The sequence below is a fragment of the Pygocentrus nattereri genome, chromosome 29, assembly GCF_015220715.1.
Source record: "Pygocentrus nattereri isolate fPygNat1 chromosome 29, fPygNat1.pri, whole genome shotgun sequence".
Taxonomy (NCBI): domain Eukaryota; kingdom Metazoa; phylum Chordata; class Actinopteri; order Characiformes; family Serrasalmidae; genus Pygocentrus; species Pygocentrus nattereri.
Window position 1 is genome coordinate 20455725 of NC_051239.1, and position 18503 is coordinate 20474227.

The 18503-nt window shown below is 37.6% G+C and overlaps 1 protein-coding gene across 4 annotated transcripts in view; it reads right to left on the reverse strand.

The window, feature by feature from the left end:
• Positions 1–14097: 14097 nt before the first annotated feature.
• mvb12bb (multivesicular body subunit 12Bb) overlaps positions 14098–18503 on the reverse strand; it is a 47676-nt gene continuing 43270 nt past the window's right edge. For all 4 annotated transcript variants that reach the window (XM_017709489.2, XM_037536078.1, XM_037536077.1 and 1 more), the window contains one exon: positions 14098–16757. In XM_017709489.2, the coding sequence (XP_017564978.1) occupies positions 16713–16757 (45 nt within the window). In that variant the 3' untranslated portion in view covers positions 14098–16712. The remainder of the gene's footprint in view (positions 16758–18503) is intronic.

An 18503-nucleotide genomic window follows, 5' to 3' on the forward strand; every position in this document is an offset into this window, starting at 1 on the left:
CGTCCAGAAGCGCGTGGGCTTGATTCAGTTATGCATTTACTGCAGGCATGATTCTGTGATAATAAAATAAATAATAATAATAATAATAATAATATGCCCTGCGATGGACTGGCGATCCTGCCTTCCGCCCAATGACTGCTTAGTTAGGCTCCAGCAACCCCGCGACCCAGAAGGAGAAGCGGCTTAGAAGATGTATATATGTGTGTGTGTGGTAATAATAATAATAATAATAATAATAATAATAATAATAATAATAATAGCCTAAGCGATCTGAATGTTTGTAAGGAACAGTCAAAACAGCGAAAACAACCCCGCTGGTTTATTTTCACGCGACTTGGGGAAACAGGCAGGTTAAGACTTAAATGCGTCGAGCAAATCCTGCAGAAGAAAGCAGAGCCGCGCTAATGGCAGCGGCTCACACAGACATACAGTAAACCGCACTTTGATGTCTGAATCCGCTTTGATCTTTTAATGAGTGTTTCTGAACCTCTGCTCTCTTCCAGTGATTTCTTTCAAACAGCATAAAGAGGCCTTGTAGTCTGTCTATCTCTCTCTCTCTGTCTCTCTCTCTCTCTCTCTCTCTCTCTCTCTCTCTCTCTCTCTCTCTCTCTCTCTCTCTCTCTCTCTCCGTCTCCCTCTCTCTCTCTCTCTCTCCAAACAAGACATTGTACTTTCACAACTCTGATCAGGTCAGAGGAATTCGCTTTTCTTTTATTATAGTAGGAGCAGTGATAATCTCTCTTCGTTGTACACTGGACGAAGGTTTTGCAAGTCTTTCTTCCCCTTTATTCAGCTAAAACGTCTATTTAGAAGCTAAAGTCTATTTTTTCCTAAATGTCATTTGAACGTTATGCAAAAATACAAACTCAGGATTATAACAATGTCTAGGTTTAATCTGACAGAGGTGAGGGAAACAGCCGAGCTCTCCCAGCACAAACGGTCGTTCACACTCAGGTGGATGTAAATGTCGCCCCCTCGTGGTCAACATTTGTGTTTGTAATAATTTGGACTTTTTAGACTTCAGTTTTAATGGTCTAGATTCGATATTCTGGCTTCATAAAACTAAGCATTAAGCACGGTGCTAACTGTGCATCTATTTGAAGCTCTCAGCATGAGTTCCTCAATACCTGCACTAGAGTTTGCACATTATTTCTACTTTACATCACAAAGAGTTTTAAAAAACAAGAGCATTTTTCCTTCACTGCACTGATATCACTGCCCAATCACACGGGACGTTTACAGTGACTCAAGTGCATCTTCTGTTTATTGCATGAACAGATGTATATAGTATGCTTAAATCAAACATAGGTAAACTGTGAAAAATGTGATTAATTATGAAAAACTGTTAATTAAATGCAAGAAGCATGTATGCTTGAAACTGTGACCCAGTAACTCAGTCACAAAATTCAGCTTATGTAAGTACTGTCTGCCCCAGTCAGCTGGCACACTGATAATTACCCTGTGTAATATGGCAGTGCAGAGCTTCCAGCCCAATTCTCAAAAAGATTTAATGGCCTCTACATCATCTACATAATGGGAATATTGAGCTGCAATTATGTTTATGCTGCCTAATATACTATTACTATTACACCCACACATCGTAGCCTTTTGTCAGAGAACTCAATAATGTAAACAATGTAAACAACATAAAAGACAGCATCCATTTAATGTTATTTATTTTTATATTTTCATCAATACAAGCCAAAAATCTGTACAAACACCAAAAAAGTACAATTAGGCAAATCCAAGCAGAAATATTTCTGCTGTGTGAAGAGAACATCAGAACATTGGGTTTACATTAGATGAATCTTCCACCAGGCTGTCTTTAATACAGACAGTGTGTCTCTCTAAAGCTGATGTGCACAGATGTTCTGATATCTATTCATTACGAATCACGAGTCTTTCAAACTAGTTCTAGTACTTTTATGTGCTTATGTTTTGAATTGAACTGATTTAAATATGCACATTATTTGTACATAAATAAAATGCGCAAATGTAATGTATGTTAATGTGATGCCATTTATTCATGTCATATTTCTAAGCACCACTTTATTGCCGTAACCAACAGTCTATGTATGAATGCTTTCAGATCCGTCTGTTAATTTAATGAGTAATAAGGATACTTGTCAAAAACATGCCTACTAACACTGCCAGTTCTTGTCCCTTAGTTGTTGACCTGAACTCCAGTTTTCTGTTTGATTCTTGATGTTTGGATGAATTCAGAACAAAGTCAGGCTCACATCTAGTGCTACAGAATGAATTCAAACAATTGATACCAAAGGGTCTCAAGAAATAGCAAGAAATATCAGAAAGGTACAAAATCCTGTGTCATGTTATAAAAACACGTGCAGGCCTGGCGACTGCTTGATATTTTTGTGGGCTACAAGACATCTTTGATTTCAGAGAGGACAGAAATATATGGTGAGCCATGGTCAGTGCTCGGGTCAAATTAGCTCCCAAGGTTAGAAAAAAGGCCAGCAACTAACAAAAATTGAGTTTGTAGAAAACATTTTATCACCATCACGTTCAAGACTTTCTGTGATGCAGTCTAATCTGTGTGTTTCTATGGTGCTCATAGTCTATGGTTTTAGCATTATGCAAAGCATAAACTGTAGTATCATTGCTAGCTACTCTTTTAACCTACAGTAACTTCTAAGTTAAAAAACTAAATATCTGCATCAAAGCTTTGCGTCTCTATGCTTGCACACATTTTATATTACATAAGATCAAATCTTCCAAACTTGCTCTCATCGTCTAAATCTCAGGCAGCAGAACTGCTAACATTACTGTTACTTACTCTGTCACACATGACATAAATCATTAGATTATCATTGGTTAGACTTCAATCTGGTCAATTACAGACCATGTCTGAAATAAGGTGAGCTGTCTGTCATGGAGAGACAGCTACCAACTGCACAGCTAGCCGCACACAAACACCACAGGCTATGGCCCCTTATTATATACCTCACAACATGAGCTGTTTGATCGCGACGCATTAGAACAAGTACATCACCCTATTATATGCTCAATTATAACTCACACAAAGTTTTCCCTTAATGATTTGCCTTGAGCCTGAAGTTGCTGGTGTTCCTTAAGAATGTTTGAAAGAATTTGTTAGTAAGTTTTAGACACATTGGGCCTCATTCCCTGACCGTTCTTAAGAAGAAACTTCTTAAAGCACATTCATGCCGTTTTCACAAAGATCCTGACATTCACCAGTTTTCTTATTTGAGATTCGTTCTTAGGGAAGAACAGAATCTACATACACACAAGAGCAATTCTGTGGTTTAAGAACATGTCATGAATCTGACACACTTTTTCTTAGGACCTTCGCAAGAACAAACCAAAGAAAAAACGTAGGAAGGTATTGGTGAATGAAACCCACGGTCATAAAAAACATCACATAATAATATTGAATTAGCTATGTTTTCCTTAATTTATCTATTTTGTCGGTTTATTATTGGTGGCAGAGGGTGTTCCTGTTCCTATAGATGTCTCATGTTAAAGCAGACCCAAGTCGAAAGAAGCCGGGGAAAACATATATAGAGTATATCATGGAACAAAACTGCCGCTTGCATTCTGCCAAAATATCATGATGAACAGAACAATAGAAATGTTTCAAAATGACAAAATGAATTTTAAGTTCGTTTTTTTTTTTGGAGATATGAGGTTTTGTTCTGATAAAGTCAAAAATGATATTTTAAAGATATTTTTTTAAAGATAAAGATATTTTAAGTCAGAAGTGCAGAAAAGTCTTGACTTTTAAAAGTTTTATAAATTCTATAAAAGTTTTATGCTTAGAGTTTGTAATTAAGGCCTGTGCTAAGGCCAATGTCCTGGTTTCCCCCCTACATTCCACCTCTTACCTAACTATAAGGAAAAGGTTTAAGAGCCACAACAGTTCACTTGTTTTTATCCAGCTTTATCAAAGGTTAGAATCGAGTGCAGATCAAAGGTAGCCTAAGATGAAACAGACTGTCCTGAGCCAAGTCCAGGATGGAACTGTGCTTGAGAAATGCTGCAGTTGTATTATTTGCTCAGTCTGGAATATGTCATACAGAAAAGCTTACAGATTTCTGGCAAATTTTAGCTTTTTATGAAGAAGTTGTGGCAGCCAACCAAGCAGAGAAAGACATAAGATCAAATCTCAAATGGTACATAGTTCTACAGCGCTGACCTCACTCCTGGTCACTGTGTATGTACAATGTCCTTCATATTCCAGAGAATACGGCTGAACGCTGTGTGTTAAAAGCCTCTAAGGGGATATTAATCACAGAATAAATAGCCCGTGGCTTTTGTACCGTCCTGGATGTTTGAAGTACACTGTTTTGTGTGTGTTTCTTAAGGAAAAAGCTGGAGATCTGGCTTTTGTTTGGTCTACAACTTCTTATAGGACAACAGCAGTGATGGTACGGCTTCCCAACCGAGACTCAGATTTACGATGCTTTTCAGCAGATGTTTGTCTTGTTCGTGTGATTCCTCTCTGTACTGATTTATTCACCCTTTGGCAGAGGCCTAGTGGGGGCTCCGAGTCTGATTTTAGGATATGTGCCATTTACAACACACATCCCCCCATTGCTCTTTTGTGGGACACATAAATTCAGCCAGCGCTCTTCAAATTTCATGTGTGCGCAGAGCCTTGTGGCTTGAAACGCTGGGAGATGTTCTAAGTAGATTTAGAGATTCTGAGCCATGTCAAAACAAAATGGGATTTGAAAACGCATGATTGGTGTGTAATTATGATAAACTCTTGTACTTTGGTGAAGATTACAGAGGATTCAACGTCTCTGAAGAGATGCACGTTCATGGCTATCAGCAGAAACCGCGAGATGGGATAAACATGTATTGCTGGTTAGCTACGCTTCTGTCTGTGGAGCGTGCTCCCACTGCTACAAGTCAATATTACATGCTCGTGTTACTAAAGGTCATCACCAGAGATTGTGTTGTTACTTATGGTAATCTGTTGCTTCCATATTTAATAGCCTTCACTTGCTCAAGCAAACAAATAAACACATGAAGTAGCAACGCAGGTCAAAATGAAAGACCATCACACAAGAAGCAACTATGCGACAACTTTGTTGGATTTTCCTGAACGGCCCATTTCGGCACTAAAAGGGTTGAACACACTTTGCAGAGTGTGTTCTTTCAGCCTGCTCTCTGTCTTACTCCCAGATGTTGTTCAGCTGGCTGGATCTGGGGGTGAAGATCTATGCAGCGTCTGTCAAAAGCTAGTGTTTCCAATCTGTCCTGAACATTAGGCAGAGTGCTACAGATCCCCATCAGCAAACTCACTGCTCTCTACATCTGCTGACCCGCGGGTCTGAGAGTATCCCATAAAAGAAAAAAAACCCTCAAGTAGAATTGTGTCCAAAAACTAATCTTTTATCCAATTAAACCACAAAGGACAATCTCATTATCCATAATAATCATCATCATATTATAATTAGATAATATAATATAATATAATATAATATAATATAATATAATATAATATGTAAAAATGAAAAGATATTTGTGAAAAAATGTCTAGGAAAATAACTAACAAAACCTCATGCACATGTAAAGTACAGTAGGAACAAGATATTCAGGCTTATTGTATATTGTATTTTCGTTCATGCGTATTCAAGATACACATGTATGATCATTTATCCTCAGGCTCATGACTATCAATGAAACAAAAGCCCTGGTGCTTCCTGCGCTTGAGATTTTGTCAGCACTGTATTTCTACCGTGGCCAGAGAGTAGACCTTCTTGAACAGTAGTCCAGTGTTCATGTCTTAATATGTTATATATGCCATATGTTATAGTTTCTATACCATCCATAACATCCGAATGCATTTGTATAGACGCAAGAGTAAAAATGCCAGCAGCACTGTTACATAGGTAGATAATGCCATATCTTTGACCAAATATATCAGTTGCACATATTATTAACATGTTAACTCAGTAGTCTTTTAATATGATTACACTACGTATTTAGACATTTATATGAATTCTAATCAGCCATGTATAAAACGTTAAGCTAAGGGTTAGGGGCAGCGTAGTCCATTGACATCATTAGTGCTCATTGTAATTACTAGGTAGTTAATGAGATTCGGTTGGTGTGCATTCATCTACTTCATTTTCTTTGAAAATTGGGGAATAAACAATTCTCAGTGATACCAAGTTATTGACTGTAAACAGCAGAAAAAATCCAGATAAAAGCTGAATCCAATTTAGTCAATCTTTGTTGAGTTTAAAGAAACGAATCACAAGAAAGGCCAAACAAACCTCTGACGATAGTGCCATATATCAACGCACAGGAAGCCTAGCTATTCTAATGACGTTATTAGAGCACTCCACCTGGAGGTCAGCACAAGGGCTCTGACCCAGTGGTGTACTCAAGCATGGCATTTCTCCTACTTATAATTCATTTTTCCTCTCTCCAAAGCCAACATTGATTGGCACTGAGAGTCATAATGAGGGACTGTGCGTTTTACCTTATCCTTATACTTCTAAAGAACGTCTAGGCTACTGATCACACTTCAAATGCTACCATAATATGATTCATAATAAAAAGGTGAATGTGTGACTTTTACTAATTCCAGATGAAGAGAACTGATTGCTCATCGGAGCCTTGTACTTCAAGACTCCAAGCTAAGTCAGTCCTTCATTCACTGTGGGTTTATTCAGGAAAAGAAGGGGGGAGAACAACCCTCAGGGGAAGTATTAGGAATAACAAGAAAACAAGCTCCTTCTACAAAATTCTTCTCTGTACCTGTCAGTGTTTTCCCTTCGGACCACTTTCAGCATCATAAACATCTGAACAGGGCCCAGCTCCCTCGGGAGCTGCCGAGCGTTTCCTATGGGGGACTGGGGCTCAGGAGCTGCGCTCTTATTGCAACCAGGTGGCCATGTTAAAAAGCACTGGCCAACCATAAATGTCCCATAAACTGCAAGTGGCACCTCCAGAGGTGGACAGGGTCACTGCACCTGTCTGTGGCCTGAGCTTCAACGTTTTCCTCTCCCACGTCCCTCCTCCCTCTCCCTCTCCTTCTCTAGAGATCTTAAGACATTGTTAACATGCAGCTTTATTCTCATTTATAAAATGGTGAAATCTTGAAGAAAACGAATTAAAAAATGTCTTATTTAATGAAGCAGCATCGGAACTAATATCTTAACTAATGGACAGGAAAAATTAACACAGGTTCTCTTAAATCTCTGTCCCAAGATATCCTACTTACTGAATTATATGTTTTTGATCTAAGAAAATGCACAAACATACATTTTGCTTCTGTATGGGTACCTATCTGCATGGCATGTGTGCCTGGATGCTGGGGTGAAGGGCCAACGGGGCAGCATCCCCTACCGTTTTAATTGGTACACAGGTTGTGTAAATGTCTGGACATGGGGCCACACTGCTTTGATCTAACTTGAAAGGAGCTAATTGATCTCTTTGTTCCACTCACTTGTAGCTGTCCAGTAGAAGAAAGGAAAGAGAATAAGGAGAAAAAAAATTGCATTGGGAAAAAAGAATGTACTGAAAAATGATGAACTAACTGAGAGGAGTTGGAAGTGAGTGAAGCTGGGGAGAGTTCCTTATCCCTTGAGTCTCAGAGACAGAAAGAGAAAGAGCAAGAGCAAGAGGGCGAAGGGGAGAGAGAGAAAGAGAAAGAGAGAGAGCAAACACTTAGGACAACGAGCAAAAGAAGAAAGGGAGAGATCACCTCACGCCTGGTCCCATTGCTTGTCAATTACTCTAATGTGCCTCATATGGTTGAGGCATTCTGCTGAAGGGGGGGAGAGAGAGAGAGAGAGAGAGAGAGAGAGAGAAAGAGAGAGAGAGAGAGAGAGAGAGAAAGAGAGAGAGAGAGAGAGAGAGAGAAAGAGAGACCCCATGGAGTGAAAGGACTTGCCTGGGCCTTTGATATGGCTCAGTTCTTCTGTCTCTCCAGGTCCAGACGTGATGGTTTTCATCTCCATCTGCCCCCTGAGTCCAGTTTGAGCTTGTTAAGGAAGAAGTGCGATGAAGACCACTCGCTTAACCTACCCACTGACAAAACCGCAATGGTACACTCCCCTCCACCATGACACAGCAGATCAGAATGAAATAAAATAGAGCTGTACTTAAGCAGCAGCATTAATTATCATTTGTCAAGATCTCCCACCAACTCCCACTTTAACACCATTACAGAATGCTTTGTCTGCTAATAGAGCGCCAGGCATGTTTGGTCAACTTTAACCCTCCCAAGTGCCCCGTGACGTACCTATATGCCATTAAATGCCTCTTTTTACATGTTATTTATTTATTATTGATTCTCACACGCAGCTCTTCAAAACAAGAAACTCTGGCGAAAGTGTGGATTCTGCACTTTTAATCAGTATCGTAATTGTGTTCATACAGTACTGTTTAAAATATGGAATCATCGTTTCCATATTATTGAAAACAATGTTGTTGCAGGGACAAAAATTATTATAATATGATGCTTTTTATTACTCTACAACTTCATTAGTTTCAACTAATTAGACAAAAGCTGTAGAAAATGAGAAATTCCAGATGTGTTTAATAGGATGAACTGAGCTGTATATGAATGTCCGAGAAAGCATCATTGGGAATGATGATATAATAAAATTAACAACAGAAATAATATTTGAAAAGTGGTGATCAAAGCTTAAGACAGTTATCTCATCAAGAACTACCATAAACAAATAATTACACTGTATTATGTGTTATTTTATCATTTCTGGATGTTTCCAAAAAAACTGAAATGTTGAATAAAATATCGTAAAGCACCTTCCGCGTTAAGCCACACCACAAGCTATTTTGAATAAACTAACAGCAATCCTTCATATGACAAATGATTACATGTCGATACAGTATGTAAATGAAATGTAAATGTAATTCATTTACATAGCTAATTACATAACGGAGTGAATCATTATGCAATGTAAATCAATTGTCATTGCAGTTTAGCTTAGCGGCATTGACAAGTATTCATGTTTTTCCATGTTGTCCACGTACTCAGGTTTGAACAAGGGATCTCTAGGGGGGGCCTCCCTCCGGACCACGGAGGGAGAGAAATGGAGAGCGAAGAGAAAGACGGAGTGAGAGAGAGGCATTCAGAAACATACAATCCCTGACAGAATTCTGAGCCCATTCCAGGTCAGACTGCTAGACTGTGACTACAAACTGTCTAGGCAGTCTGTGAGCATGTATTACTAATACTGCTGCTACCATTTTAAAATAAAAACACACTGACAGGTTGAAAAACATCTAAAATTACTGGCTATTTTTTTGCTTTTGGATAACTGGTTCCTAACGACACTCATTCTATGGACAGAGCATGTCCCGTATGTACACACTTTACATGTAAGAGCTCTATTTACTTATTGCAAGTATATTATTAAAGACCCAGTGCACTCAAAGACAGGGTTTTAAATGGTTAACTCCTCTGGGATGGCACAGTCTTTCTCAGCCATTTTAGTCTTGATGTCACCCAAATATGCTGATGAGGGGATTATGATGTGGACATTTTAGTTAACTGTAGTTAACTAAAACAAATTAAATATTTTGGTATTTAAATGTTTGACAGTGTCAAAGTTAATTAGCTGTCGAATATGGTGTTTAGAACTGTCCATGTAGCAGGTAGCAGTACGCTGTTAGAAATAAAGGCACCATGCAGGTACATGATTCATTCGTCAAGGTACAAACAATGTACGTGTACCCTCAAAGGTACAGTAGCGGTTTTAAGGTCCGATGGTGTACCTTACATGAGTATTTCCTAGTGGAAAAGTAGATGTTTGTACCTTTTTATAAACTAATATTTTAAATCAGAACCATTTAATAAAAAGCCTGGAGATGAGACGGGGTGTGTGGAGTCAAAACAGCTTAGAAAATATCATTTCAATGGATTATGGTTCAGTTATGTTCCCTGACTAAAGGTACTGGGATGTACCCACCACAGTGACAAGAGGGGCACTGCCCCAGTGAGAGCGTCGTACCTTTTTTTCTGAGAGTGTAGCTTAGCAGCTCTGCACCTCCTCCACTGCCAATGGCAATAAGTAACACATCTCATGTATATGTGACAGTATGCAAATCCACTATGCCTATGTTTACAAGTTTTCAGTTAATACCCATGCGCAGGAAAGGCAGATGCTGCCTGTGCGTATGAGCTCTTGGCTTGGACAAACATTTGAGACCTTGCCTTTTTAATTTGCAGACATTTTGATGCACACCAAAAATGTGAGTTGCTTAATTATAAGCTGGATGGAGAACTGTTCAACTTAAGTGGCTCCACTACACATCTATCATCACAAAACAGCTAAACTCTCCACTTTAGACGAACATCCATTCACACGCACACAGCTACTCACACACTAAAGTTTTAAACCAAAGAGAACTTGGATTGCTCGATCTTGTCACTTTCTGTATTTTCGTTTTACGATGCGGTCTCGGAAAATCGTCATTATATTCGCAATCAGAAAACCATAGCAGGGAAAAAGTAAAACCATATGAGGCCAAGTCTAAAGAGCCAGTGTTGCTGGTCATGGCTGTGCACGGCTGCAGCAATGCTTTACATGATTCTGCTTCCAGGTTCTACATGGGCCCTGAGAATTAGGGCCTTTTTCATACTCTGCTACCTCAGCAACAACTGTATGAACAACTGGAACTTTAGCCTTGGGTTCTGAAATATAAATAGGAAAGTTGACAAAACAATGACATTTGAATGTATCTGTGTATAAAGGGTGTTAGATGCTAAGGGAGGAGGGTGTGAGGGGTGGACAGGTACAGAACAGAACAGGTCCTTGTCACTCAGGGTACGTGTCCAGTGTAAATGCTACATTAGGATGTGGTCTTCTGGAGGTTGCAACATTTATGCAATGAATTTTTTTTTTTTTTTTTTCAATAATCAATAACTCAGCCTATTCTAAATCAATGCATTAATAATTTCCAAAATATTGATAAGGCTAACCTTTAGGCCAGATTAGTATTTAGGTTGTTGATTACCACTTGCTCTCAACCTCATTTTAAATTTTAGGTAGACAGCTGCGTTTAAATATAGGAGCTTTTGCCAGTGTCACTCCATGTTACACAAGAACTTTTAAAATATTGAACCAAAGTTTCATTTATTGGTGTGCACAAATCATGCAAACACCACCTGCCTCCTGACTGGGTAAAAGCACTGCATTGGCTGGATTAATCTGCACAGGGTTTAGCTCTGCTCAACTTTTTTAAAGCTCTGCATCCCCCAAATCCAACACATCAGATCTACCAGATGGTGCTTTGGTATGTGCAATAAACGCATGCCTTGCCACTGATTTCAACAAGAGCAATGTATTGATGGAAAACATGTGCAACATGCAAAAATACGGACTGAACCCAAGCATCCGATTATAAACGAATGGAATACGTCGCAGTGCATTGCTGGAGCGATGCGAGATAAGCATTTAAATTCATCTTCAAAAGTTCATCTTCTAAGCCGCTTCTCCTTCTGAGTCACGGGGGGTGCTGGAGCCTATCCCAGCTGTCATTGGGCGAAAGGCAGGATAACACCCTGGACAGGTCGCCAGTCCATCAGAGGGCACTGGACTGGTCAGGAAGGCAAAATTTAGCTTGTGTGGGCATAAACACATAAGCCTACAAATTAAGAGACTTTCTTATGTGTAAGATCCTGTATGGTTTGGCTTCTCGTCCTCTAACTGCTTTCATTAAGCAGAAAACAACTGAGAGTGTGTCCACTAGATCAGAGACAAGAGGAGATGTCCTAATACCCAATGTCCTTTGCACAGTCAGTTTTTTCAGTACGAACAGCTCACACTTGGAATGAGCTGCCGATTCATATTAGATATCAGTTAAATACACTATACTTTGAAATCATGGATAAAAAATAATCAGGAATAACATTAAAGTATGTAAATTATTTTCACAGATTGCATTGCCTTATTTGTCGTCTCATATTTCTGTATGAGTCACGTTTCATTAGTGCATTTGTCTATTTCTACCAACCCTGGGGCTACAGTTAAAACCTAGCCAAGCTGGCTAAATTGGCACATCTACAGAAATGTTTCTAACTGTGAATTGTCCCTGTAAATCTAAACCAAAGAAACTAATCCACATTCTTCTCCATTCTGTCCGTCTTTAGGAACAAACTGGAATCACCTCTTATGTCTTATGTACTTAAAAGACTACTCCAGTGTATTTCAACCTAAAGTCATCTGACTTTTCTTTTTAAAGCAACTGCCAACTGGTTTCTCTTATAAGTGTTCTAATACTAAGTATAGGGAAATATATTATTAAATATATTGCAATTGCTGTATCCTACTGATGAAGCAGAGAGATTAGGCTGAAAAGCACTGGAGTATCCTTATAAAGACAAGGTGACTGGTGGTTGGTTAGTGTAGTGGTTAACACCTCTGCCTTCTACACTGTAGACTGGGGTTCAATCCCCACCTGGGTAAACACCCTACACTATACCAATAAGAGTCCTTGGGCAAGACTCCTAACACTGCCTTGGCCTGCCTGTGTAAAAAATTATCAAATTGTAAGTCACTCTGGATAAGAGTGGCAGCCAAATGCCATAAATGTAAATCATAACAAATTTGCCTTCATGACAAATGTAGAGTGAAACGTGAGGTCAGGGAGGTTCTCTGAGCTAGTTCAGTGTCCGATGATGGGAGCGGCAGGTAAAACATGATGTTACTAGTTAATATTATTTTCCTCCATGGTTGGTGCATGGTCATTCAATCAAAGACCAGAAGAGGTTTTAGGGGCAGCAGAAAGTCATTATGTTTGACATCTGAATTTGTCTTTTAAATAGTACGCTATGATGTGTTCTTAAGATGACCAGAGACATAAATTAACAAGGCAAATTAATGGTCAATTTTTAAATCAGGTTGAATTTAACAAGCCAGTAAAGAGGAATTTGCTGTGTGAGATTTGATTACACTCTAGAAAGGACACACTTTAATATTACCTCAGTGTTATAAAATATATATATATATATATATATATATATATATATTTACTTAAAAATGATATTATTTTGTGTTTGCTTAATCATTATAATGGTAATATGGCATGAATATGGCACACTACTCTTGAAATCTAACTCAGTGTCTATTTACTAATGCACTCATTCTCAAATTTAGATTCAGTGTCATGGAGCTGTTTTATAAAAAGTACAATAGTAATTTATATAACGTAGATTTAAATCTTATAAAAACAGAACCCAAAAGGCATTTTAGATTTTTTTTAATGTTTATAATATTCTTGGGACAGCTTCTTTTATATGTTTTAAGAACAAATAAATATTTTTGCAGTTCCCTTCTAATTATTCAAAAGTTTGAAGTTGAATTTGACTTTTATATCAGGATCAATTTATATATGTATCTGCAATTAAACATTGATTTCAAACTTTTATGCCTTAATTCTAAACTTTTGAATGTTAGTGTATCCTGCCAGGAGTCATGACTCCACTATTGAACTATTTAACATACTCGTTTGGCTCGTTTTGAGCCTTTATTCAACAACTTATGTCTCAAAGCAACCTTACTAAAAGCCTCAGCTGTTTCAATGCTTACTAAAGTCTTTAAAAAAGTGCTATTAACCAATACTAGAAGCACATTTAACTCAAAAAAAAAAAAAAAACTAAAGCTAATGCCAATAATTTAGTTTGAAGCATCAACATCTGAAGTGAACTTAAATCTGAAGTTTCTCAAAAATAAATTGTCTAGTATAATGTAAAAATACTTTAAATTAAATTATTCTTATATTAATGCAATATCTAAAACTCCAAAACTTTGAGTGATACTAGCTCCTTGAAAAAGATAAAACATTCAAAACGCTGTGTCATGTCGTCAGTGATGAACCATGAAATATCACATTACAGTGATGTACATCATCATGAAAATAATAAATTGCAATTCCTTTTATTCCATGATTAAGTGGCTGCGTTTGTGGCTGACTGTGGTGAACTTATGGCCCAGTGCTATTATGTTACTTATCGTAATAAACTTTGTGATGATTTACCATGTTTCAGACAAAAGTCCCACAGCACTGATCCATCAGCTAAAAGCCTGCAGTAGGTCTAACAGTGTTAGACACTCTTATATCTCCATGCACAGTACTGCATCTTCTTTAATACACAGAACTCAAACAAAAACAACCTGGATTTAGATGAAGAAGGCATGTGAGGGAAGACAACATGACAAATATTTGAAAACGTAATACAACTGTTGTTTAACACACGGCATTACAAATAATAATAAAGGCAAAAAAGCAGAAAATACCATCCTCTGTGAAGGTCTTAGAGTTACACAGTGCATTGAAAGTTGAATAATTTTTTAATTCTGCAATGTTTAATTCAAACAACCTTTCAATGCTTTGAATTCTGTATTTAGACTCTGTAGTTCAGCACCAGGCTGAGAATGCATTTTGCCTAAATTCATAAAAATAAAGGTAGTAAAATGGCATGCTATAGTCTTTAAAAACAACTTCTGTAAATGAGACAAGAGTGTGAAAAACTTTTTTACAGCTTAAAGAACCTCCATGTGATGTAAAGTTTCTATAATGATTAAAGGTTTTTTTGTTTTTTGTTTTTTTACTGGATCCATACGTCAAAGCCAAGAATCGTTAAGGGAATTTCATTTTTTTAAAGTCTGTCAAATTGCAATTGGTATTGTGACAACCCTAATACAGTTTTCAAAACAACAACAACAACAAAAGGTGCAACCAAAAACCCCTCGAGATGCCACAGAAGAAACAATATTAGTTTCTTAAGGAACCAAGTTCGAAAAAGGGATTTGTTAGTGTGAAGAACCGTTTAAATGTCTGTAAATGTAAAACACATTTCCACACCAATTCCATCGTTGTTCCTAAACGCTTAAAAAGATGGTTCTTCCAGGGTTCTTAAAAAGGAATGGCTCTATTTAGAACCATATGTTCTATATAGAACCATAAGGGTTCTTTAGATTGATGGAGAATGTGTTGTGTATGGTTTTAACAAACCTTTTTGAAAACAGTTCTATGCAGCACATAAAAGGTTAATTTATAGTTAAAATCTGACATCACAACAACAGAACCTTTCATTCTTCTAAGTGGAACCATTTTTAAAAATACAACACCTTCTCCATCAATCCGAAGAACGATTTCATGGCGCAAAAAAGTCTTTTTTAAGGAAGAAATTGTTCTATAAGCAACTCACGGTTCTAAGTAATCCTTGAAGAACCATCGTTTTTTAGAGTGCAGACCTTTTACATTTTGTTGAGGCTCTTTAAACTAAAAAGGTTCTTCGCTCTCCTGTATTTCATCTACAAAAATAGCTGTCATAAGAAGCTTCCATTTAAAGGGTCTTTAGGGAACCAAAATTCTTCTTCTAAGATGTTCATTCAAAGAACCCTTAAAAAACCCTCAAGAGTGCAGGTATAACAGAGAGCAAAGGCTGAAAGTTTAGTGTTAACAGCAAAACCTTTAAAACAAATACACAAACATTTATTTATAGTTCAACCAGGTAACACGTATAAATAAATCAACAGATGTAAAGAGATTACACTTTACATATTTGATTACTTGTAAACAGCATGAAAACATTTTATATTACATGATGTTTAGTATTTTAGTATTTTAGTATTGTTTTATTTTGATGTATTCAAATGACTATTGATTCACATTTATTATTATTGTTGCTTTTTCCTGTTTTGTAAGGTGACCTTGGGTTTTTGAAAGGCGCCATGAAATAAAATGTATTATTATTATTATTATTATTATTATTGTATTATGAAGGGTCTGGGAGTTTAAGACATTTTGGTGCGTGAAGTGAAAATGTTTGTTCTCCTGCATGAATCTGCATCTATTTAAGCACAGCACATGCTTCGTTTAGTGTGTTCATTTCAGCAGTAAGTCAATATTAAAAACTATTAAAAATTATTATATTAAATATAATATTAAAAAATATTTAAAAACTTTTTTTCGGAGTTTTTCTGAACTCTTAAATTCTCAAACTGATTAAGCCAGCAGGTCCCGGATGTTTAAGGAATAATCTGATTTAATACACTGAAATACATTACAGTACAAATGAATCAGGAATCAGTAATAAGCGTATCGAACCAGAAAGCATGGAAGTAGGAATAGTCCAGACCATCGAATAGTCAAACACACAAAAAAAATACATGTCACTTAAATCTAAACCCTAAAATCACATCCCATTGCTCATAATATGCTTTCCTGAGCATGTTTTGGATACTGTCAGGTCGGAAAGAACGCTGACTCATGTGAAGAGAGGGTTCGGGTTTAGTGTAGTGTAGTTTCTAAAGGGATGAATAAAAATGGTACTCATAGCTGGTGACAGCAGTTTTTAAATGTGGCACTAAACGTCTTCATTCTTTATTTTCTTCTTCTTAATTTGTTTCAACTTATCAAATCTCAGAAAAACTAAATATCATGATGCATACCACGTATCCTAAAAATGTCTTGAAGTACTGCGTGTGCATCTTCTTGCCATTTTACCCCTAATGCAGAGTAAAAAGATTAAACTCCATTGTTAACATTGCTGTGTTTACTGTGAAGTAAATCTTACCCACTTTGAACCAGACCAAGTCACAGAAACTGGCCTAAAGACCTGATGGAACATGATGATGTTGCAAGTGAACTTTTCCGCTGTTGTCATTTCTGGCTTGTTGATGTTGATGTTCAGAGCACGCCTCTGCCTCGTATCTCTCGCCAAGTCACTAGGTCCATCAATGATAGGCAACACTGTGCTCAGTGTTGAAGGAGTATGCATACTGCAAAATAGCAAGCAGAGAGCACACAGTGAGTCTTAAACGACAAGCTTTAAACAGCCTGAATACACTTAAGGCCTGTGAGGCCAAATGCTTTGGCTCTATTATAGTATATGACGTACTAGAGCACCAGAGCAGTCTGGATAAGAGTGACTTACACTTTAATCATACAGGGGAAGATGAACGAAGCATTAGGAGTCTTGCCAACGATTCTTACTGGTGTAGCATAGTATTAACCACAATGCTACACCACCCGAGCCCTGCTACTATAACCTCATGCTAAACATGGCCCTCATTTCTGGAGCAAAATGGAAGATTTGTTATCAATATTTAAAATGTAAGTTTTATTCTTTTTTTTTTTCTTTTTAAAGTAAAAAAGTAAAATTAAATGACCCTAAATCACTGCATGGGATGAAGTACATCCTGTCTCATTTCACTCATGAGGCTGTTTAGTAGCGTTTTACATCGACTGTTACACTGAATGTGCTGCTTTTTAAAAGTATCCATTAAAATCACTTTCAAAAATGGAAAGAATCCTAATTTGAAGCTTTACTCACATTTATTATACTGTATATGATTTTCCAATTGCTGTACATTTATTAATATGCATGTTTCAAACTCTGTCAGCACGTCTGCTGTTTCTTCATTTCCTTTCCCTTTAAATGCAACAATTCAGAGTCACCAACAACACTGCACTCCAAAAGCAGTAAGAGATTAATGTTCTGCTACAGATGGTCAGATGGTCGCTGCTTTTCTCGCTGTAACCACAATCCCGTAGCAGAGGGTATTTGTCAGGTAGCTGAACTGAAACTTTGATAATATAAGAATTTGTGTCCGGTTTCAGCGCAAAGGCCACTGGGCTGAGAGTTAAAAGACAAACTTGTGTACATCTGCATGCATGCATTGCACATTGGCGCCATCAAGTGTTTCTAAATATGAAACGCAGGACTAAATTGTCAGAGCACAGCCACAGAAAACCAGAGAAAAGAGCCGCGTTTAGATAAACGGTGTGTTCAGGTTTTTCTTCATTGTATATGATTTGAAACAGCAAACAAGTCAAAATATGGACAAGTCTGATTCATATACAGATGTTGATACTGTGCCTTAACGCATTCATTTGATAGAACTCTAAAACCTGAAACCTGAGTCTATGCTCAGCTTATCGATGTGCACCATTATTTCACAGCACTTACCCAACATATTTCTTGGATTTCCATTTTCCATGTGGTCCACTTGTGATATTTGTGGGGTTTTATGTACCAAAAGGTCATGATTAATTGCACGTGACCATTTCCCAGCCCTCTCTTTACCACTTAGAATTAAACAGGTTGTTTTTGTTACTGTGCATTTAAGACTGATAGACGTAAATCACTTTCTTTTCTGATTGGTTGCCCTGCCCTGTACTGTGCCTCATTCAAAAAGCGGCGCTAGCTGACACTCTCTCTATGACTTTAGCATGAATTGGAGGATCTAAACTGCTGTAGGCTGAATAAATGAATGTATGTAAATGCATTGGTTTTCGTGACATCACAAAAATCAAAGGCAAATGCACAGGCGCAGTCTGTTAAGTCAAAACCAATAAATGAAAGAAATCCGAAGCATCACTTGAAATCACAAATGCAAATGTGGGCTATACACAATTGGGCCTAAGGTCTCGCATTTTCCAGACAAGCTCCACACCTTCTCAGTCTAATTCTCTGTCCTCGTGTGAATCCAACCTTAAAGCACATCTGTTGTGGGTGTGTCATC